Source organism: Nerophis ophidion, unplaced genomic scaffold (genome assembly GCF_033978795.1).
Source record: "Nerophis ophidion isolate RoL-2023_Sa unplaced genomic scaffold, RoL_Noph_v1.0 HiC_scaffold_86, whole genome shotgun sequence".
NCBI lineage: Eukaryota > Metazoa > Chordata > Actinopteri > Syngnathiformes > Syngnathidae > Nerophis > Nerophis ophidion.
The window spans coordinates 243,212-267,890 of record NW_026907008.1 but is presented as its reverse complement, the minus strand read 5'-3'; the positions used below and the strand labels follow the sequence as shown (position 1 = coordinate 267,890).

The 24,679-nt window shown below is 32.5% G+C and overlaps 2 protein-coding genes across 2 annotated transcripts; one reads left to right on the top strand and one right to left on the bottom strand.

The window, feature by feature from the left end:
- Positions 1-13,208: 13,208 nt before the first annotated feature.
- Positions 13,209-15,540, top strand: LOC133547311 (uncharacterized). The gene is made up of 2 exons (XM_061893041.1): positions 13,209-14,184; positions 14,746-15,540. The coding sequence occupies exons 1-2, from the start codon at positions 13,357-13,359 to the stop codon at positions 15,070-15,072; spliced, it is 1,155 nt and encodes a 384-aa protein (XP_061749025.1). The 5' UTR covers positions 13,209-13,356; the 3' UTR covers positions 15,073-15,540.
- LOC133547310 (uncharacterized) lies at positions 15,070-20,557 on the bottom strand. Its single transcript, XM_061893040.1, has 5 exons — positions 20,212-20,557; positions 19,516-20,106; positions 18,249-18,380; positions 17,038-17,361; positions 15,070-16,705 (listed from the first exon to the last, which is right to left on the bottom strand). The coding sequence occupies exons 1-5, from the start codon at positions 20,290-20,292 to the stop codon at positions 15,644-15,646; spliced, it is 2,190 nt and encodes a 729-aa protein (XP_061749024.1). The 5' UTR covers positions 20,293-20,557; the 3' UTR covers positions 15,070-15,643.
- Positions 20,558-24,679: the final 4,122 nt, after the last annotated feature.

Below are 24,679 nucleotides of genomic sequence, written 5' to 3'. Positions count from 1 at the left end.
CTCTCAAAGATACATTGCATTTCTACTTTTGGAGTTATGTTTCAAAAACTGTCATTTTGAGTGTGACCAATATGAGGCCAGGAAAACCTGGTTTTTGTATTTGTGAACCTCTCCAAAATACCTGATTCTGTTAAAACTCACATAAATTCAATATTATAGCCTTTTTAGACAAATTTCAAGTTTGGTTTTGGGGTTATGATTATAAACCTTTCATATTTAGTATGACTGTTACACTGTTATATTGAATAAAAAAACTAACTTGTGTCTTTGCAAACCTTACAAAAAAATCATTTTTCTAGTACAACTAACAAAAATAAATATCTCTAGGCATTATTAGCCATTTTGCATGTGTTTTTTAGAAGTTATGTTTGAATACATTTTTTTTTACTTTTTTTGCATTATGTCAGGATTGTAAGCCTTTGTGGTCATATTGAGTAAAAAAAGACTTTTTGCATTTGCAATATTTAAAAAAGCATATGTTTCGAGTAAAACTCCCATTATTTCAGGCATTATTAGCCGTTTTTCATGTGTGGTGTTGGAGTTATGTTTAAATAACTGTCATATTGAGTGTTACAGTATACAGTTATATTGAGTAAAACCTCATTTTTGTTTTTGCAAACTATAAAAAAAACAACTGTGTCTAGTAAAACTCACATGTATTCAATATCAAAGGTATTTTTAGACATTTTGCACGTTTGGATTAGGAGTTATGTTTTTATTGCTTTTTTCGCAGTATCTCAGGAATCTAAGAACATTATAGTCATGTTGAGTAAAAGACAACTTTTTGCATTTGCAAAATTTAAAAAAGCTTATGCTTCGAGTAAAACTCCCAAAGATGCATTATTTCAGACATTATAAGCATTTTTTTATGTGTGGTGTAGGGGTTATGTTTAAATAACTGTCATATCGAGTGTTAAATTATACGGTCATATTGAGTAAAACCTCATTTTTGTATTTGCAAACCATCAAAAAAAACGGTATCTAGTAAAACTCACATGCATTCTATATCACAGGCATTTTTAGACATTTTGAACGTTTGAATTAGGAATTATGTTGGAATACATTTGTATTGCTTTTTTCGCATTATCTCAGGATTCCAAGTACATTACTGTCAAATTAGTAGAAAAATACTTTTTGTTTTCGCCAACCTTACCAAATGTTTTTTTTTTCCAGAAAAACTCTCAAAGATACATTTCTTCAGGCATTTTTAGACATGTTTTATTTCTACTTTTTCAGAACTACCAAAAATACACATCTCTAGGCATTATCAGCCATTTTGCATGTGGTTTTTAGAAGTTATGTTTGAATACATTTTTATTACTTTTTTCGCATGATGTCAGGATTGTAAGACTTTGTAGTCAATATGAGTAAAAAAGTACTTTTGGCATTTGCAATATTTAAAAAAGGATATGTATCGAGTAAAACTCCCAAAGATGCATTATTTTAGGCATTATTAGTAATGTTTCATGTGTTGTGTAGGATTTATGTTTAAATAACTGTTATATTGAGTGTTACAGTATACAGTCATATTGAGTAAAACCTCATTTTTGTTTTTGCAAACTATAAAAAAAAACAACTGTGTCTAGTAAATCTAACATGTATTCAATATTACAGGCATTTTTAGACATTTTGCACGTTTGGATTAGGAGTTATGTTGGAATAAATTTTTTTGTTAGTTTTTTTCGCATTATCTCAGGATTCTAAGAACATTATAGACATATTGAGTAAAAAACTACTTTTTGCATTCGCAAGATTTAAAAAAAGCATATGCTTCGAGTAAAACTCCCAAAGATGCATTATTTCAGGCATTATTAGCCATTTTTCATGTGTGGTGTAGGAGTTATGTTTAAATAACTGTCATATTGAGTGTTACAGTTTACAGTCATATTGAGTAAAACCTAGTTTTTGTATTTGTGATTCTTTCCAAAATACCCGATTCTGTTAAAACTCACATAAAATCAATATTACAGGCTTTTTTAGACAAATTTCAAGTTTGGTTTTGGAGTTATGATTATAAACCTTTCATATTTAGTATGATAGTTACACTGTTATATTGAATAAAAAAACTAACTTGTGTCTTTTCTAACCTTACAAAAGATCAATTTTCTAGTACAACTAACAAAAATACACATCTCAAGGCATTATCAGCTGTTTTTCATGCGTCGTTTGGAATTTATGTTTGAATACATTTTTATTGCTTTTTTTGCATTATCTCAGGATTCTAAGTACATTACTGTCAAAGTAAAATATTATATTTTGTATTTGCAAACCTTGCCAAATGTTTTTTTTTCAGGAAAACTCTCAAAGATGCATTTCTTCAGGCATTATTAGACATTTTGCATGTATGGTGTAGGAGTTATGTTTAAATAACTGCCATATTGAGTGTTACAGTATACAGTCAAATTGAGTAAAACCTAAATTTTGTATTTGCAAACCATAGAAAAACAACTGTATCTAGTAAAACTCACACGTATTCAATATCATAGGCATTTTTAGACATTTTGCACGTTTGGATTAGGAGTTATGTTTTTATTGCTTTTTTCGCATTATCTCAGGAATCTAAGAACATTATAATCATGTTGAGTAAAACACTACTTTTCGCATTTGCAAAATTTAAAAAAGCTTATGCTTCGAGTAAAACTCCAGAAGATGGATTATATCAGGCATCATTAGCCATTTTTCATGTGTGGTGTAGGAACTATGTTTAAATAATTGTCATATTGAGTGTTACAGTATACAGTCATATTGACTAAAACCTCATTTTTGTATTTGCAAACCATAGAAAAACAACTGCATCTAGTAAAACTCACACGTATTCAATATCATAGGCATTTTTTGACATTTTGCACGTTTGGATTAGGAATTATGTTTGAATACATTTTTATTGTTTTTTTCGCTTTATCTCCGGATTGTACATTACTGTCAAATTGAGTAAACATTTTTATTTAGTTTTTGCAAACCTTGCCAAAAGTTTTTTTTTTTCAGGCAAACTCCCAAAGATGCATTATTTCAGGCATTATCAGCTTTTTTTCATGTGTGGTGTAGGAGTTATATTTAAATAACTGTCATATTGAGTGTAACATTATACAGTCATATTGAGTAAAACCTCATTTTTGTATTTGCAAACCATAAAAAAATACTGTATCTAGTAAAACATTTTGAACGTTGGAATACCTTTTAATTGCTTTTTTCGCATTATCTCAGGATTCTAAGTACATTACTGTCAAATTAGTAGAAAAATACTTTTTGTTTTTGCCAACCTTACCAAATGTATTTTTTCCAGAAAAACTCTCAAAGATAATATTTCTTGAGGCATTTTTAGACACGTTGCATCTCTACTTTTGGAGTTATGTTTCAAAAACTGTCATTTTGAGTGTGACCAATATGAGGCCAGGAAAACCACATTTTTGTATTTGTGAACCTCTCCAAAATACCTGATTCTGTTAAAACTCACATAAATTCAATATTATAGGCTTTTTAGACAAATTTCAAGTTTGGTTTTGGAGTTATGATTATAAACCTTTTATATTTAGTATGACTGTTACACTGTTATATTGAATCAAAAAACTAACTTGTGTCTTTGCAAACCTTACAAAAGATATTTTTTCTAGTACAACCAACAAAAATACATACCTCTAGGCATTATTAGCCATTTTGCATGTGCTTTTTAGAAGTTATGTTTGAATACATTTTTTTTACTTATGTCAGGATTGTAAGCCTTTGTAGTCATATTGAATAAAAAACTACTTTTTGCATTTGCAATATTTAAAAAAAGCATATGTTTCGAGTAAAACTCCCAAAGATGCATTATTTCAGGCATTATTAGCCGTTTTTCATGTGTGGTGTGGGAGTTATGTTTAAATAACTGTCATATTGAGTGTTACAGTATACAGTCATATTGAGTAAAACCTCATTTTTGTTTTTGCAAACAATAAAAAACAACAACTCTGTCTAATAAAACTCACATGTATTCAATATCACAGGCATTTTTAGACATTTTGCACGTTTGGATTAGGAGTTATGTTTTTATTGCTTTTTTCGCATTATCTCAGGAATCTAAGAACATTATAGTCATGTTGAGTAAAAAACTACTTTTTGCTTTTGCAAAATTTAAAAAAGCTAATGCTTCGAGTACAACTCCAAAAGATGCATTATTTCAGGCATTATTAGCCATTTTTCATGTGTGGTGTAGGAACTATGTTTAAATAACTGTCATATTGAGTGTTACAGTATACAGTCATATTGACTAAGACCTCATTTTTGTATTTGCAAACCATAGAAAAACAACTGTATCTAGTAAAACTAACATGTGTTCCTTATCACAGGCATTTTTAGACATTTTGCACGTTTGGATTAGGAATTATGTTTGAATACATTTTAATTGTTTTTTTCGCTTTATCTCGGGATTCTAAGTACATTACTGTCAAATTAAGTAAAAAATTATATTTTGTTTTTGCAAACCTTGCCAAATGTTTTTTTTTTTCAGGAAAACTCTCAAAGATGCATTTCTTCAGGCATTATTAGACATTTTGCATGTGTGGTGTACAATCCTGACATAAGTAAAAAAAATGTATTCAAACTGTCAAATTAAGTAAAAAATTATATTTTGTTTTTGCAAACCTTGCCAAATGTTTCTTTTTTTCAGGAAAACTCTCAAAGATGCATTTCTTCAGGCATTATTAGACATTTTGCATGTGTGGTGTAGGAGTTATGTTTAAATAACTGTCAAATTGAGTGTTAAAGTATACAGTCATATTGAGTAAAACCTAAATTTTGTATTTGCAAGCCATAGAACTGTATCTAGTAAAACAAACATTAATTCAATATCACAGACATTTTTAGACATTTTGCACGTTTGGATTAGGAATTATGATGGAATACATTTACATTTTTTTTTTCGCTTTATCTCAGGATTCTAAGTACATTACTGTCAAATTGAGTAAAAAACTACTTTTTGCATTTGCAATATTTAAATAAGCATATGTTTCGAGTAAAACTCCCAAAGATGCATTATTTCAAGCATTATTAGCCATTTTGCATGTGTAGTGTAGGAGTAATGTTTAAATAACTGTCATATTTAGTGTTACAGTATACAGTCATATTGAGTAAAACCTAAATTTTGTATTTGCAAACCATAAAAAAACATCTGTAACTAGTAAAACTAACAATTATTCAATATCACAGGCATTTCTAGACATTTTGCACTATTGGATTAGGAATTATGTTGGAATACATTTTTTTTTTGCTTTTTTGCATTATCTCAGGATTCTAAGAACATTATAATCATGTTGAGTAAAAAACTACTTTTTGCATTTGCAAAATTTAAAAAAGCATTTGCTTCCAGTAAAACTCCCAAAGATGCATTATTTCAGGCACTATTAGCCATTTTTCATGTGTTGTGTAGGATTTATGTTTAAATAACTGATATATTGAGTGTTACAGTATACAGTCATATTGACTAAAACCTCATTTTTGTATTTGCAAACCATAGAAAAACAACTGTATCTAGTAAAACTCACATGTATTCAATATCATAGGCATTTTTAGACATTTTGCACGTTTGGATTAGGAATTATGTTGGAATACATTTTTATTGTTTTTTTTCGCTTTATCTCAGGATTCTAAGAACATTGTCAAATTGAGTAAAAAATTATATTTTGTTTTTTCAGGAAAACTCTCAAAGATGCATTTTTTCAGGCATTATTAGACATTGTGCATGCATATTTTGGGAGTTTTGTTTCAAAAACCGTCATTTTGAGTGTGACCAATATGAGGCCCGTACAATTGACCACTAAATGGTAACACCCCAATAAGTTTTTCAACTTGTTTAAGTCGGGGTCCACGCTAATCAATTCATGGTTAAAAAAAAGTGATTTCCTTCACCGAGCATCAAACCCGGATCGCAACGGTGAGCGCATTGAATCCTAACCACTAGACTGTACCATCAAGTACAGCCAGGAACAACACTTTACGTTACTAACCAATATAAATAAACCATTTATATATACACGTCAGTAGGCTAAATGAAACTCTTCAACATAACATTTCAATATGTATATATATTTCCCAATGGTTCAACCGCCACCTGCCCGAATCTATTTAAAATCTATTTTTTCGTCAATTCACCCGCCCGACCTGCTGTTTATCCGCGGACTCCACGGTTGTGACCGTAAACCGCGCATCTCTACTAGATACAGTTGTTTTTTTATTGTTTGCAAAGACAAAGATTTGGTTTTACTCAATATGACTGTATACAATATGACAGTTATTTTTACATAACTCTTACACCACACATGAAAAATGGCTAATAATGCCTGAAAAAATGCACCTTTGGGAGTTTTACTCGAAACATATGCTTTTTTAAATCTTGCAAATGCAAAAAGTAGTTTTTTACTCAATATGACGATAATGTTCTTAGAATCTTGAGATAATGTGACAAAAGCAATACAAATGTTTTCAAACATCCCTTCTAAACAACAAATGCAAAATGACTAATAATGCCTGGAGATATGTATCTTTGTTAGCGGTACTAGAAAAATAACATTTTGTAAAAAGTATGTTTTTACTCAATTTGACAAGAATGTACATACAATTCTGATATATTGCAAAAAAAAAGCAATACAAATGTATTCCATCATAATTCCTAATCCAAACGTGCAAAATGTGATGTAGGAACTATGTTTAAATAACTGTCATATTGAGTGTTACAGTATACTGTCATATTGACTAAAATCTCATTTTTGTATTTGCAAACCATAGAAAAACAACTGCATCTAGTAAAACTCGCACGTATTCAATATCATAGGCATTTTTAGACATTTTGCACGTTTGGATTAGGAATTATGTTTGAATACATTTTTATTGTTTTTTTTCCTGCTTTATCTCAGGATTCTAAGTATATTACTGTCAAATTGAGTAAAAAAAAATGCATTTTGTTTTTGCAAACCTTGCCAAATGTTTTTTTCTTCAGGAAAACTCTCAAAGATGCATTTCTTCAGGCATTATTAGTGACCAATATGAGGCCAGTAAAACCCAATGTTTGTATTTGTGATTCTTTCCAAAATACCAGTTTCTGGTAAAACTTACATAAATTCAATATTACAGGCTTTTTTAGACAAATTTCAAGTTTGGTTTTGGGGTTATGATTATAAACCTTTCTTATTGAATATGACAGTTACACTGTTATATTGCATAAAAAAACAACTTTTGTCTTTGCTAACCTTACAAAAGATCATTTTTCTAGTACAACTAACACAATTACACATCTCTACGCATTATTAGCCATTTTTCATGTGTTGTTTAGAAGTTATGTTTGAATACATTTTATTGCTTTTTTTTGCATTATCTCAGGATTCTAAGTACATTACTGTCAAATTGAGTAAAAAATTATATTTTGTTATTGCAAACCTTGCCAAATGTTTTTTTCCAGGAAAACTCTCAAAGATGCATTTCTTCAGGCATTATTAGACATTTTCCATGTGTGTTGTAGGAGTTATGTTTAAATAACTGTCATATTGAGTGTTACAGTATACAGTCACATTGAGTAAAATCTAAATTTTTTATTTGCAAACCATAGAAAAACAACTGTATCTAGTAAAACTCACACGTATTCAATATCAAAGGCATTTTTAGACATTTTGCACGTTTGGATTAGGAGTTATTATTTTATTGCTTTTTTCGCATTATCTTAGGAATCTAAGAACTTTATGGTCATGTTGAGTAAAAAACTACTTTTAGCATTTGCAAAATTTAAAAAAGCTTATGCTTTGAGTAAAACTCCCAAAGATGCATTATTTCAGGCATTATTAGATATTTTTCATGTGTGGTGTAGGAGTTATGTTTAAACAACTGTCATATTGAGTGTTACATTATACAGTCATATTGAGTAAAACCTCATTTTTGTATTTGCAAACCATAAAAAAAACCTATAATTAGTAAAACTCACATTTATTCAATATCACAGGCATTTTTAAACATTTTTAACGTTTGAATTAGGAATTATGTTGGAATACCTTTTAATTGCTTTTTTTGCATTATCTCAGGATTCTAAGTACATTACTGTCAAATTAGTAGAAAAATACTTTTTGTTTTCGCCAACCTTACCAAATGTTTTTTTTTCCAGAAAATTCTCAAAGATACATTTCTTCAGGCATTTTTAGACATGTTGCATTTCTACTTTTGGAGTTATGTTTCAAAAACTGTCATTTTGAGTGTGACCAATATGAGGCCAGTAAAACCCAATGTTTGTATTTGTGATTCTTTCCAAAATACCCGATTCTGGTAAAACTCACGTATATTATATACTACAGGCTTTTTTAGACAAATTTCAAGTTTGGTTTTGGGGTTATTATTATAAACCTTTCATATTTAGTATGACAGTTACACTGTTATATTGAATAAAAAAACTAACTTGTGTCTTTGCAAACCTTACAAAAGATCATTTTTCTAGTACAACTAACAAAAATACATATCTCTAGGCATTATTAGCCATTTTGCATGTGTTGTTTAAAAGTTATGTTTGAATACATTTTTATTGCTTTTTTCTCATTATCTCAGGATTCTAAGACTATTATAGTAATATTGAATAAAAAAGTACTTTTTGCATTTGCAAGATTTAAAAAAGCATATGTTTCGAGTAAAACTCCCAAAGATGCATTATTTCAGGCATTATTAGCCATTTTTTCATGTGTGGTGTAGGAACTATGTTTAAATAATTGTCATATTGAGTGTTACAGTATACAGTCATATTGACTAAAACCTCATTTTTGTATTTGCAAACCATAGAAAAACAACTGCATCTAGTAAAACTCACACGTATTCAATATCATAGGCATTTTTTGACATTTTGCACGTTTGGATTAGGAATTATGTTTGAATACATTTTTATTGTTTTTTTCGCTTTATCTCCGGATTGTACATTACTGTCAAATTGAGTAAACATTTTTATTTAGTTTTTGCAAACCTTGCCAAAAGTTTTTTTTTTCAGGCAAACTCCCAAAGATGCATTATTTCAGGCATTATCAGCTTTTTTTCATGTGTGGTGTAGGAGTTATATTTAAATAACTGTCATATTGAGTGTAACATTATACAGTCATATTGAGTAAAACCTCATTTTTGTATTTGCAAACCATAAAAAAATACTGTATCTAGTAAAACATTTTGAACGTTGGAATACCTTTTAATTGCTTTTTTCGCATTATCTCAGGATTCTAAGTACATTACTGTCAAATTAGTAGAAAAATACTTTTTGTTTTTGCCAACCTTACCAAATGTATTTTTTCCAGAAAAACTCTCAAAGATAATATTTCTTGAGGCATTTTTAGACACGTTGCATCTCTACTTTTGGAGTTATGTTTCAAAAACTGTCATTTTGAGTGTGACCAATATGAGGCCAGGAAAACCACATTTTTGTATTTGTGAACCTCTCCAAAATACCTGATTCTGTTAAAACTCACATAAATTCAATATTATAGGCTTTTTAGACAAATTTCAAGTTTGGTTTTGGAGTTATGATTATAAACCTTTTATATTTAGTATGACTGTTACACTGTTATATTGAATCAAAAAACTAACTTGTGTCTTTGCAAACCTTACAAAAGATATTTTTTCTAGTACAACCAACAAAAATACATACCTCTAGGCATTATTAGCCATTTTGCATGTGCTTTTTAGAAGTTATGTTTGAATACATTTTTTTTACTTATGTCAGGATTGTAAGCCTTTGTAGTCATATTGAATAAAAAACTACTTTTTGCATTTGCAATATTTAAAAAAAGCATATGTTTCGAGTAAAACTCCCAAAGATGCATTATTTCAGGCATTATTAGCCATTTTTCATGTGTTGTGTGGGATTTATGTTTAAATAACTGTTATATTGAGTGTTACAGTATACAGTCATATTGATTAAAACCTACATTTTGTATTTGCAAACCATAGAAAAACAACTGTATCTAGTAAAACTAACATGTATTCCTTATCACAAGCATTTTTAGACATTTTGCACGTTTGGATTAGGAGTTATGTTGGAATACATTTTTATTGCTTTTTTCGCATTATCTCAGGATTCTAAGAACATTATAGTCATATTGAGAAAAAAACTACTTTTTGCATTTGCAAGATTTAAAAAAGCATATGCTTCGAGTGAAACCTCCAAAGATGCATTATTTCAGGCATTATTAGCTATTTTCCATGTGTGGTGTAAGACTTATGTTTAAATAACTGTCATTGAGTGTTACAGTATACAGTCATATTGAGTAAAACCTAAATTTTGTATTTGCAAACCATTAAAAAACAACTGTATTTAGTAAAACTAACAATTATTCAATATCACAGGCATTTTTAGACATTTTGCACGTTTGGATTAGGAGTTATGTTGGAATACATTTTTATTGCTTTTTTCGCATTATCTCAGGATTCTAAGACTATTATAGTCATATTGAATAAAAACTACTTTTTGCATTTGCAATATTTAAAAAAGCATATGTTTCGAGTAAAACTCCCAAAGATGCATTATTTCAGGCATTATTAGCCAATTTTCATGTGTGGTGTAGGAGTTATGTTTAAATAACTGTCATATTGAGTGTTACAGTATACAGTCATATTGACTAAACCCTCATTTTTGTATTTGCAAACCATAAAAAAAACCTATATCTAGTAAAACTCACATTTATTCAATATCACAGGCATTTTTAGACATTTTGAACGTTTGAATTAGGAATTATGTTGGAATACCTTTTAATTGCTTTTTTTCCATTATCTCAGGATTCTAAGTACATTACTGTCAAATTAGTAGAAAAATACTTTTTGTTTTCGCCAACCTTACCAAATGTTTTTTTTTTCCAGAAAAACTCTCAAAGATACATTTCTTCAGGCATTTTTAGACATGTTGCATTTCTACTTTTGGAGTTATGTTTCAAAAACTGTCATTTTGAGTGTGACCAATATGAGGCCAGGAAAACCTAATTTTTGTATTTGTGAACCTCTCCAAAATACCTGATTCTGTTAAAACTCACATAAATTCAATATTATAGCCTTTTTAGACAAATTTCAAGTTTGGTTTTGGGGTTATGATTATAAACCTTTCATATTTAGTATGACTGTTACACTGTTATATTGAATAAAAAAACTAACTTGTGTCTTTGCAAACCTTACAAAAAAATCATTTTTCTAGTACAACTAACAAAAATAAATATCTCTAGGCATTATTAGCCATTTTGCATGTGTTTTTTAGAAGTTATGTTTGAATACATTTTTTTTAACTTTTGCATTATGTCAGGATTGTAAGCCTTTGTAGTCATATTGAGTAAAAAACGACTTTTTGCATTTGTAATATTTAAAAAAGCATATGTTTCGAGTAAAACTCCCAAAGATGCATTATTTCAGGCATTATTAGCCGTTTTTCATGTGTGGTTTTGGAGTTATGTTTAAATAACTGTCATATTGAGTGTTACAGTATACAGTCATATTGAGTAAAACCTCATTTTTGTTTTTGCAAATTATAAAAAAAACAACTGTGTCTAGTAAAACTCACATGTATTCAATATCACAGGTATTTTTAGACATTTTGCACGTTTGGATTAGGAGTTATGTTTTTATTGCTTTTTTCGCAGTATCTCAGGAATCTAACAACATTGCAGTCGTTGAGTAAAAGACAACTCTTCGCATTTGCAAAATTTAAAAAAGCTTATGCTTCGAGTAAAACTCCCAAAGATGCATTATTTCAGACATTATTAGCATTTTTTTATGTGTGGTGTAGGGGTTATGTTTAAATAACTGTCATATTGAGTGTTAAATTATACGGTCATATTGAGTAAAACCTCATTTTTGTATTTGCAAACCATCAAAAAAAACTGTATCTAGTAAAACTCACATGTATTCAATATCACAGGCATTTTTAGACATTTTGAACGTTTGAATTAGGAATTATGTTGGAATACATTTGTATTGCTTTTTTCGCATTATCTCAGGATTCCAAGTACATTACTGTCAAATTAGTAGAAAAATACTTTTTGTTTTCGCCAACCTTACCAAATGTTTTTTTTTTCCAGAAAAACTCTCAAAGATACATTTCTTCAGGCATTTTTAGACATGTTGCATTTCTACTTTTTCAGAACTACCAAAAATACACATCTCTAGGCATTATCAGCCATTTTGCATGTCGTTTTTAGAAGTTATGTTTGAATACATTTTTATTACTTTTTTCGCATGATGTCAGGATTGTAAGACTTTGTAGTCAATATGAGTAAAAAAGTACTTTTGGCATTTGCAATATTTAAAAAAGGATATGTATCGAGTAAAACTCCCAAAGATGCATTATTTCAGGCATTATTAGTAATGTTTCATGTGTTGTGTAGGATTTATGTTTAAATAACTGTTATATTGAGTGTTACAGTATACAGTCATATTGAGTAAAACCTCATTTTTGTTTTTGCAAACTATAAAAAAAAACAACTGTGTCTAGTAAATCTAACATTTATTCAATATTACAGGCATTTTTAGACATTTTGCACGTTTGGATTAGGAGTTATGTTGGAATACATTTTTTTGTTTGTTTTTTTCGCATTATCTCAGGATTCTAAGAACATTATAGACATATTGAGTAAAAAACTACTTTTTGCATTCGCAAGATTTAAAAAAAGCATATGCTTAGAGTAAAACTCCCAAAGATGCATTATTTCAGGCATTATTAGCCATTTTTCATGTGTGGTGTAGGAGTTATGTTTAAATAACTGTCATATTGAGTGTTACAGTTTACAGTCATATTGAGTAAAACCTAGTTTTTGTATTTGTGATTCTTTCCAAAATACCCAATTATGTTAAAACTCACATAAAATCAATATTACAGGCTTTTTTAGACAAATTTCAAGTTTGGTTTTGGAGTTATGATTATAAACCTTTCATATTTAGTATGATAGTTACACTGTTATATTGAATAAAAAAACTAACTTGTGTCTTTTCTAACCTTACAAAAGATCAATTTTCTAGTACAACTAACAAAAATACACATCTCTAGGCATTATCAGCTGTTTTTTACGGAGCCCCTAAAGGGACATGGGGATTTTTTTTTTTTTAGACATGTATCTCGTGCGCACGAGAAACTATCTCGTGGCCACGAGAAAGTTTCTCGTGGCCACGAGAAACTTTCTATAAAAAAAATAAAAACTTCTTTTTTTTTTTTTTTTTGAATAAAAAGTTTCTCGTGCGCACGAGATAGTTTCTCGTGGCCACGAGATAGTTTCTCGTGGCCACGAGATAGTTTCTCGTGCGCACGAGATAGTTTCTCGTGCGCACGAGATAGTTTCTCGTGCGCACGAGAAAGCATTGGATGCGTGCGTGTGGTTTGAGGTGTGTGTTAAAATGGCAGTTCAGGAGTTAATTCGGCTGTATTTCCAACTCGGACTTCATTGTAAGGACATTGCTGCTTTGCTTGCAAGTCGTCATCGGTATATTGTGTCTGAAAGACATTTAAAACGAATTATGAAGGCATGTAGTCTGTTTCGGCGCAAAGGATACACCTCTTTGGATCGCGTGGTAGATTTCATTCAGCAGCAGTTACAAACAAGTGGCCTGCTGTGTGGATATAGGTGGATGTACACTAAATGCAAGGAGGATGGATTACACGTAAAGAAAGAAGAAGTACGCTTAATTCTTAAAGAACTTGACCCGAGGGGTGTTGAACTCAGAGCAAGGAGACGGCTCCATCGTCGCAACTATTTCGCAAAAGGGCCCAATTATATTTGGCACTTTGACTCTTATGACAAACTGAAACCATTTGGTATCTGTATAAACGGCTGTATTGACGGATTCTCCCGGAAAATTATCTGGATGAATGCATTTACGACCAGCAGTGACCCAAAAATCATTGGAGGCTACTATATGGAGGCAGTGAAGAAATTTGGTGGTTGTCCGAGGATTGTCAGAGGCGATCGGGGCACTGAAAATGTTAAAGTCAGAGACCTTCAGCGTTTTCTCCGTCGCAACATTGATGACGGTTCTGGTATTGACAGCTACATCGAAGGGGCAAGCACAGCAAATCAGCGCATAGAGAGTTGGTGGGGTTTCCTCAGAAGAGAATCAATGGAGTTCTATATCTCTATGTTCACTGACCTGAAGGACCGTGGTTTGTTCGGTGGCACATACTTGGACCGAGGTCTAATTCAGTTCTGCTTTATGAGCTTCATTCAGGTAAGCGACAATGCATTGTTTTATCTATTTTCTGATGTTTTTATTGACTGGCATGCACACACATGTAATATAGCAAGTGCATCTCTTTTTTACAAGCGGGCTGCAGAGATGGAATGAATCAACAGTACAACAGTGCCATCTAATGGAAAAACTACTGAATTACATTTTCGTTTTTGTCTTTTAACATCCTTCCATGAGCAGACAGTGGGTGTGAATATTAGCACTTGTGTCTCATGTCTATGTGTCTTCTTAATTACTGTTATTGGTGTCCTACAATACCCTATTAATTCATCATCAGTGTCGGGGGGTTTGGTAGCCCTAATAACCCCCCCTCCCCCGTACAAGCATAGTGGGCAGCAAACTGTTTTTATTCATTTATGTTTATTAATTTATATATTTATATTTGGCCTTTTCCACTCATTTTCTCCTAACGTCATCAAAAACCTCAAGATTTAACATAATTTATTTGAAGTAATCTCATAACTAAATTAAAGAGCACATGATGATAATAACAAATTGCATATTAATGTACTTTTCTTTCTCTCTGTACTGTTTTTCCAGGATGAATTAGACGAGACCATCAATGTGTGGGATGCACATGTCATCAGACCATCAAAGAATGACAGGGTGCCCAGTGGTCGCCCCCGAATCATGTACATGTTCCCAGAACTCTACACAACTTGTGATTGCATTTCCCCAGTGGACAGAGCTGATGTACAGTTGTGTCAGAGTAACTGCACATTTCGACCAGCAGTGCCATGTGACACAGACATCTACAACATCTGCAACATTCTGATGGCAGAGTCACAGCTGCATCTTCCAGCTGATGCTTATCAGGCATTGGATTTGTACCTTCACTTGAGGAATGAGATAACATCAACTCTCTAATTTGAGATGGATTTTTATTCAGATTATTCAGAGCTACAACATGTCCACACTGACTACACTTGAACAGTGCTATGCCACAAACATTAAGAACATTTTGCAGCAAAACTGAGGTGCAAATAGGATTGATATGTCACTATATGCACACTGACTGCAAAGAGAAACAAGGCAGGACATGAAAGAGGAAATGAACAGAACTGAACAACCATTAGAAATGTATTGTACTTGCATTGAACATGAACTTGTTTGTTGAATGATGACATAAATTCTGAACATTATTCAGAATAACAATTGTATAAAAGATGCACATGAAAATGTAATAATTGTACAAAAAGGGACATTTACCTATGAGAACAGACCCTGCTGACTTATCAAAATTATTAAACTGTCTTGTGGAAAAAAAACTGAATCTCAATGTACTAACAATTTACAGAAAAAAATAAGAAAATAAAACAATTTTAAAAATGTAAACGGTCTCTGTTTTAATAAGAACAATAAATGAAAATCTGTAGAAACAGTTTTGCATCAGACAAATGCAAAACTCAGTGTAGAAGATAGATGTGCTTTCCATTCACTACACAATATCCATTGTGAAGCAGTCACCAGACAAGACATTATCAAATTCTTTGCGAAACTCAGGGTATGTGATGTAAGTGCATGGTAACTCAAGAACTGCTCCACATGTGTGTGCTACAGGCCTGCGACTTAAACCACACAATGTGTTAAAAATGACTTCAATTGTGTCTTTGCACAGCACAGTAGATCCTGTGCAGAAGCGTAAGAAAATCTCCAATTTTCTTTGGTCGATGCTTCTCACATACCGTAGCAGGTGGTTAAGAGCAGTCTGCTCTTGTGGATTTAGGCTTTCAAGTGATGATTTTATCATCTGGGCCACTTTCTTGTTAGTTGGCCTCTTAGATTCATATATCTCCATTATGTTGTCTGTGGTTATGAGCGTTGGCATAGCATTATGAACACTGGAGTGGAAACAGTCAATTATAAACTTTGGCTCTTGAAGAAGAGCTTTGTGGGCCATTGTTAAAATAGCAGCCCGTAAATTGTTTTTAGGGGGCAGGCAGTGTGATCCCATTCTGGAGAAGACATCAAGTAAGTCCTCCTCAACAGTTTCATCAATGGTACCCTGTAGTGCTTTTTCAAGCGACACACGCTCATTTTCTGAAAGAAATCTGGCAAATGACATCATTAATAGTTCTTCATCCACTGAGCTAACTCCTTTACAACAGGCAAGAACAAAGGCTGGTGACAGTCTGATTGGTAGGATTTTGTGGTCCAGGTATCCTTTCAACCACACTCTTCCGAGCGCTTGCCATTTCTTCTCAGAATAGTCTGGTCGTAGCCTGGGTACTCGTTCATCTTCCCCCTCACACTGGTCCAAGAAGTGGTCCCAGAATGCGGAGTACGCCTCTCTTGACACACCATCACTGTCCATAGCTTTCTCATTTGTAAACTCCATTCTTAGACGAGCATTCAGTACTTTTGGATCCATGAAGACATTAAGGACATCATCAACTATGTTTACTCGTCTTAATTTCAAAATAAGGATTTCTTTGTCAAATGGATCTGGTGATGCTGGAAGACAGCTTGATGATACAGGACCATCATTGAATGTGGAATGCTGCAAGATATTTTAAAAAGGTAATTAAGTGTGATTATTGATTGATTAATCCTTTTGTGAACAGAAAAGAATCAAAGATTTGACAATCAATGTATCAAATAGCATGCAAAAATGGTGATAATGTTGTGGTTTTAAATTTTCCGCTTTTCTATTTCATACAACGATGCATTAAATTACAAATGAGTTTTGGAATGGTTGGATGAAACATGAATCTAAAAACATATGCTTAGGATGAAAGATCTTCGGATGGTAATGTTACAGTTTTTGTACATTTTAAAAATGTAAAATGTAACAATTTTACAGGACTGTAAGACGTTAGTGCTACATTGTACCTGCATGCTGCTCAAGTCATGTGGATTCCAGGGAAGTGTGGTGTCTTGAGAATCACTATCATCACCAACAATGGGTCCAAACTTCACTTCAGAGTCCTCAAGAGATTGTTGAATGGCAGGATTAAGAGGGGAATCTGAGACATCACTTAACAACTGGTCTGCATCTTGACTTGGCACAGGCGTTAAACAGTCATCTTCAGATCCATGCCTTCTTGTTGACTGCTGAGTATGACTGCCAACATCCTCAGTAGGTTGTGTATGCAGGAGCTCTGTGTTACCCATCTCAGGAGTTGCTGATCTTGACTGGCTGATTGTCTCTCTTCTCTATTGATCATTTCATATAAAAAACAAGAAAACAAACAAATGTATTATCCATCCATCTATCCATTTTCTACCGCTTATTCCCTTTAGGGTGGCGGGGGGCGCTGGTGCCTACTCAGCTACAATTGGGCGGAAGGCAGGGTACACCCTGGATAAGTCACCACCTCATCGCAGGGCCAACACAGATAGACAGACAACATTCACACTCACATTCACACACTAGGGACCATTTAGGGTTGCCAATCAACCTATCATATTATCTATAGTTTGAATAATCTCATCCAAGCTGCCGGGTACTCCGGCTTCCTCCCACTTCCAAAGACACGCACCTGGGGATAGATTGATTGGCAACACTAAATTGGCCCTAGTGTGTGAATGTGAATGTTGTCTATCTGTGATGAGGTGGCAACTTGTCCAGGGTGTACCCCACCTTCCGCCCAAATGCAGCTGATAGGCACCAGCAACCCCCGCTATCCCAAAAGGGACAAGTGGTAGAAAATGGATGGAAGCTGCTATATATATTCATGTGACTATAACACTCTGCACCTGAGTAAATTATTTGGTGTATGCATTTTTAATTAATGTAGGATAACATTTAAAGCATTCACAGACTTCCATCTTAACTGCAGATTTAAAACTAAAACTATAAATTATGGTTTCTTAAAGGCCATTTCTGTGCCCTCATATATTTCACCTGTGATTTATAATAGACATAGCTCCTGTGTCATGCAGATTTAATTTAAATGACACTACAGGAAACTATAACTATAAAAATATGTTTGAATTTTAATGAATACTGAACATTTTGGTACAATAAAATCTTCAGACAACACAAGTTCAGTACTGTTTAGCAAAGACTGGTTCCATAAAAATGCAATACGAGTGCTTACTTGTTCATGGTTTTGCTGCATTGAGCCACTTGGAGATAGATCTAAATCAGAGGAGCTCTCTGGATGATCCACTTCATTGAGTCTCCTGGTCTTGTTCCTCAAGGATCGTGTCTTCATTGTCCTAGACCTAGCCTATAAAACGGTGAGCAGCAAATTGTGAGCAGCACATTGTGAGCTTATACAGACTTGACATAGAAATAAGACACTAGATTTATCCTAAAAAAAAAAAGACATCTGTGAAAGTACAGATCACATTGAATAAGACCACAGGTAAGAAAGCAAACGTGAATATCAACATCATATCCGTCATATAAGACAGGTGTGGTACACAACCATAATCAGTATTGGCGCTAGGAATTTTCAAAATGGGGCCCCACACTAAATTTTGGGGGTTCCACTTTTTTGTAAGCTTTTTAAAACAAATGATAAATGTATGCATTATCCTGTTATATCTCACATTCTGTACTGCGTTTTGGAAAAAGGTTGTTATCGACGTTACTTAATCCATTAAACAAATAATACAAAAGAAAACACATTTTAATGCATATGTAAATGTCTTCAGTTATAAACATTCATTCACATTCTTCTTTCCTTCATGGATTCTAACTTAATTTGTTTCTGTATTATTATTTAATAAGTGGTAGGTGTATTTATTTCAGTATAAAAGTGTAAACACTTTTTTGCTTGGGTCATGAAATGATGATAATGGTGTGCCAGGGCATACATACATTTTCGTTTGTTTGTTTTATACCCTTTTTGTCAAACAAAACTATGTTTTTTTGTGGCAAACAAACATCCATCCATCCATCCATTTTCTACTGCTTGTCCCTTTCCGGATCACAGGGGGTGCTGGAGCCTATCTCAGCTGCCTAGGATAGTTCAATAATTCATAAAAACATACATTTTCATTCAATATTATGTTTTGAGCAATGACAGTTTTAAAGAAAAAACAGCTTTGTTTTATTAGTCAAGAGTGCACCTTTTTCTAAATTACATTTCACCTCTAAACTTTTTCATTCCACTTTTGTTATTTTTTGTTTATTTTATTAGTATTTTTAGAATGTGACGTGGGCCTTTAAAACATTAGCTGTGGGCCGCAAATGGCCTGCGGGGCACACTTTTGACACCCCTGCTAGAGATAATAAAACATTAAATCTGATAAGTCTGTGGATAAAAAGCAGAGCCTGGCGACGCATGCAATCAATATAAATGGAATACCTACAGTAATCTATGTATTGATATCACAAATGTGGCAGAGGATAATTACCTTCAGCGGCGTTTTCTGTGTTGGCTCCATGTCCGATGATTCATCAGAGAGAAGTAGAATGTTGTTAGACTTGGTGGCTGTGTAGACGCGTAGCATTTTTAGTTTAGTCTGTTCGTACAGCTGGCCCACCGTGACTTCACGGGGCACAGGACTGTGACTGTAATCACAAATGTCAAACTCGAAGTCTTCTATCAGTCCTTTTGATGAATGCCCATTTGCAAAAAACAAGCATTTGCCTGTCTCCAACAGTTCACCCATAGTCACTGATTTCTGGACCGACAGATTCCGTGTTCCTCCTCCTTTTCTCGTTCTAACCTGGTGATACATTCCACTCTCAAAGTGGAGCCATCCCATTTCAACCCGCCGGGTGATTTTGGCTGCATTTTTTTGGCCAGTAGCGGTGCCTTGTACAGTATTAGGAGTTCTTAACCTGTCTCTTAATTTCTGCATGAGGGAGGACTTCACTGTCTCGGCTCCACCCGACACAGTTCTTTGACGGCAAAATGCTCTGAGCGCAAGTCGATCCCCATATCTTTCGATATACTTGCTTAACTCCTTATCTGTCATAATGCCTATGACATTGGTGTCGATCTGTAAAAAGCAAAACGTTTGCTAAATGGTATTTCCTACAGTAAAATAGCAACATTAAAAGTAGGCTATTTCTTACTTTATATAAAAGTTAATAAGTTTCCTCACCTTGTCTTCTTTTAGTTTGTTGATGACACTTTCAGGTATATTCCGCATTTGAAGGAACATGAATAAATCTACAGCAGCCATCTTTGTTTAATAACAGGTATCAAAACTGCTGAGCAACGGGAGATTATGGGCGAGGGAACGTCTTTGTTGGAAATAGAGCCGCATAAACTCCTAAACTGCCATTTTAAAACACACCTCAAACCACGTGCACGCATCCAATGCTTTCTCGTGCGCACGAGAAACTTTCTCGTGGCCACGAGATAGTTTTTATTTAAAAACATTTTTTTTAATTTTTTTAAATAAAAAGTTTCTCGTGGCCATGAGAAACTTTCTCGTGGCCACGAGATAGTTTCTCGTGCGCACGAGATACATGTCTAAAAAAAAAAAAAAATCCCCATGTCCCTTAAAAAAAAAAAAAAATCCCCATGTCCCTTTAGGGGCTCCGTAGTTTTTCATGCGTCGTTTGGAATTTATGTTTGAATACATTTTTATTGCTTTTTTTGCATTATCTCAGGATTCTAAGTACATTATTGTCAAAGTAAAACATTATATTTTGTATTTGCAAACCTTGCCAAATGTTTTTTTTTCAGGAAAACTCTCAAAGATGCATTTCTTCAGGCATTATTAGACATTTTGCATGTATGGTGTAGGAGTTATGTTTAAATAACTGCCATATTGAGTGTTACAGTATACAGTCAAATTGAGTAAAACCTAAATTTTGTATTTGCAAACCATAGAAAAACAACTGTATCTAGTAAAACTCACACGAATTCAATATCAAAGGCATTTTTAGACATTTTGCACGTTTGGATTAGGAGTTATGTTTTTATTGCTTTTTTCGCATTATCTCAGGAATCTAAGAACATTATAATCATGTTGAGTAAAACACTACTTTTCGCATTTGCAAAATTTAAAAAAGCTTATGCTTCGAGTAAAACTCCAAAAGATGCATTATATCAGGCATCATTAGCCATTTTTCATGTGTGGTGTAGGAACTATGTTTAAATAATTGTCATATTGAGTGTTACAGTATACAGTCATATTGACTAAAACCTCATTTTTGTATTTGCAAACCATAGAAAAACAACTGCATCTAGTAAAACTCACACGTATTCAATATCATAGGCATTTTTTGACATTTTGCACGTTTGGATTAGGAATTATGTTTGAATACATTTTTATTGTTTTTTTCGCTTTATCTCCGGATTCTAAGTACATTACTGTCAAATTGAGTAAACATTTTTATTTAGTTTTTGCAAACCTTGCCAAAAGTTTTTTTTTCAGGCAAACTCCCAAAGATGCATTATTTCAGGCATTATCAGCTTTTTTTCATGTGTGGTGTAGGAGATATAATTAAATAACTGTCATATTGAGTGTAACATTATACAGTCATATTGAGTAAAACCTCATTTTTGTATTTGCAAACCATAAAAAAATACTGTATCTAGTAAAACATTTTGAACGTTGGAATACCTTTTAATTGCTTTTTTCGCATTATCTCAGGATTCTAAGTACATTACTGTCAAATTAGTAGAAAAATACTTTTTGTTTTTGCCAACCTTACCAAATGTATTTTTTCCAGAAAAACTCTCAAAGATAATATTTCTTGAGGCATTTTTAGACACGTTGCATCTCTACTTTTGGAGTTATGTTTCAAAAACTGTCATTTTGAGTGTGACCAATATGAGGCCAGGAAAACCAAATTTTTGTATTTGTGAACCTCTCCAAAATACCTGATTCTGTTAAAACTCACATATTCAATATTATAGGCTTTTTAGACAAATTTCAAGTTTGGTTTTGGAGTTATGATTATAAACCTTTTATATTTAGTATGACTGTTACACTGTTATATTGAATCAAAAAACTAACTTGTGTCTTTGCAAACCTTACAAAAGATAATTTTTCTAGTACAACCAACAAAAATACATACCTCTAGGCATTATTAGCCATTTTGCATGTGCTTTTTAGAAGTTATGTTTGAATACATTTTTTTTACTTATGTCAGGATTGTAAGCCTTTGTAGTCATATTGAATAAAAAACTACTTTTTGCATTTGCAATATTTAAAAAAAGCATATGTTTCGAGTAAAACTCCCAAATATGCATTATTTCAGGCATTATTAGCCGTTTTTCATGTGTGGTGTTGGAGTTATGTTTAAATAACTGTCATATTGAGTGTTACAGTATACAGTCATATTGAGTAAAACCTCATTTTTGTTTTTGCAAACAATAAAAAACAACAACTCTGTCTAATGAAACTCACATGTATTCAATATCACAGGCATTTTTAGACATTTTGCACGTTTGGATTAGGAGTTATGTTTTTATTGCTTTTTTCGCATTATCTCAGGAATCTAAGAACATTATAGTCATGTTGAGTAAAAAACTACTTTTTGCTTTTGCAAAATTTAAAAAAGCTAATGCTTCGAGTACAACTCCAAAAGATGCATTATTTCAGGCATTATTAGCCATTTTTCATGTGTGGTGTAGGAACTATGTTTAAATAACTGTCATATTGAGTGTTACAGTATACAGTCATATTGACTAAGACCTCATTTTTGTATTTGCAAACCATAGAAAAACAACTGTATCTAGTAAAACTAACATGTGTTCCTTATCACAGGCATTTTTAGACATTTTGCACGTTTGGATTAGGAATTATGTTTAAATACATTTTTATTGTTTTTTTCGCTTTATCTCGGGATTCTAAGTACATTACTGTCAAATTAAGTAAAAAATTATATTTTGTTTTTGCAAACCTTGCCAAATGTTTTTTTTTTCAGGAAAACTCTCAAAGATGCATTTCTTCAGGCATTATTAGACATTTTGCATGTGTGGTGTAGGAGTTATGTTTAAATAACTGTCAAATTGAGTGTTAAAGTATACAGTCATATTGAGTAAAACCTAAATTTTGTATTTGCAAGCCATAGAACTGTATCTAGTAAAACGAACATTAATTCAATATCACAGACATTTTTAGACATTTTGCACGTTTGGATTAGGAATTATGATGGAATACATTTACATTTTTTGTTTTCGCTTTATCTCAGGATTCTAAGTACATTACTGTCAAATTGGTAAAAAACTACTTTTTGCATTTGCAATATTTAAATAAGCATATGTTTCGAGTAAAACTCCCAAAGATGCATTATTTCAAGCATTATTAGCCATTTTGCATGTGTAGTGTAGGAGTAATGTTTAAATAACTGTCATATTTAGTGTTACAGTATACAGTCATATTGAGTAAAACCTAAATTTTGTATTTGCAAACCATAAAAAAACATCTGTAACTAGTAAAACTAACAATTATTCAATATCACAGGCATTTCTAGACATTTTGCACTATTGGATTAGGAATTATGTTGGAATACATTTTTTTTTTGCTTTTTTCGCATTATCTCAGGATTCTAAGAACATTATAATCATGTTGAGTAAAAAACTACTTTTTGCATTTGCAAAATTTAAAAAAGCATTTGCTTCCAGTAAAACTCCCAAAGATGCATTATTTCAGGCACTATTAGCCATTTTTCATGTGTTGTGTAGGATTTATGTTTAAATAACTGATATATTGAGTGTTACAGTATACAGTCATATTGACTAAAACCTCATTTTTGTATTTGCAAACCATAGAAAAACAACTGTATCTAGTAAAACTCACATGTATTCAATATCATAGGCATTTTTAGACATTTTGCACGTTTGGATTAGGAATTATGTTGGAATACATTTTTATTGTTTTTTTTCGCTTTATCTCAGGATTCTAAGAACATTGTCAAATTGAGTAAAAAATTATATTTTGTTTTTTCAGGAAAACTCTCAAAGATGCATTTTTTCAGGCATTATTAGACATTGTGCATGCATATTTTGGGAGTTTTGTTTCAAAAACCGTCATTTTGAGTGTGACCAATATGAGGCCCGTACAATTGACCACTAAATGGTAACACCCCAATAAGTTTTTCAACTTGTTTAAGTCGGGGTCCACGCTAATCAATTCATGGTTAAAAAAAAGTGATTTCCTTCACCGAGCATCAAACCCGGATCGCAACGGTGAGCGCATTGAATCCTAACCACTAGACTGTACCATCAAGTACAGCCAGGAACAACACTTTACGTTACTAACCAATATAAATAAACCATTTATATATACACGTCAGTAGGCTAAATGAAACTCTTCAACATAACATTTCAATATGTATATATATTTCCCAATGGTTCAACCGCCACCTGCCCGAATCTATTTAAAATCTATTTTTTCGTCAATTCACCCGCCCGACCTGCTGTTTATCCGCGGACTCCACGGTTGTGACCGTAAACCGCGCATCTCTACTAGATACAGTTGTTTTTTTATTGTTTGCAAAGACAAAGATTTGGTTTTACTCAATATGACTGTATACAATATGACAGTTATTTTTACATAACTCTTACACCACACATGAAAAATGGCTAATAATGCCTGAAAAAATGCACCT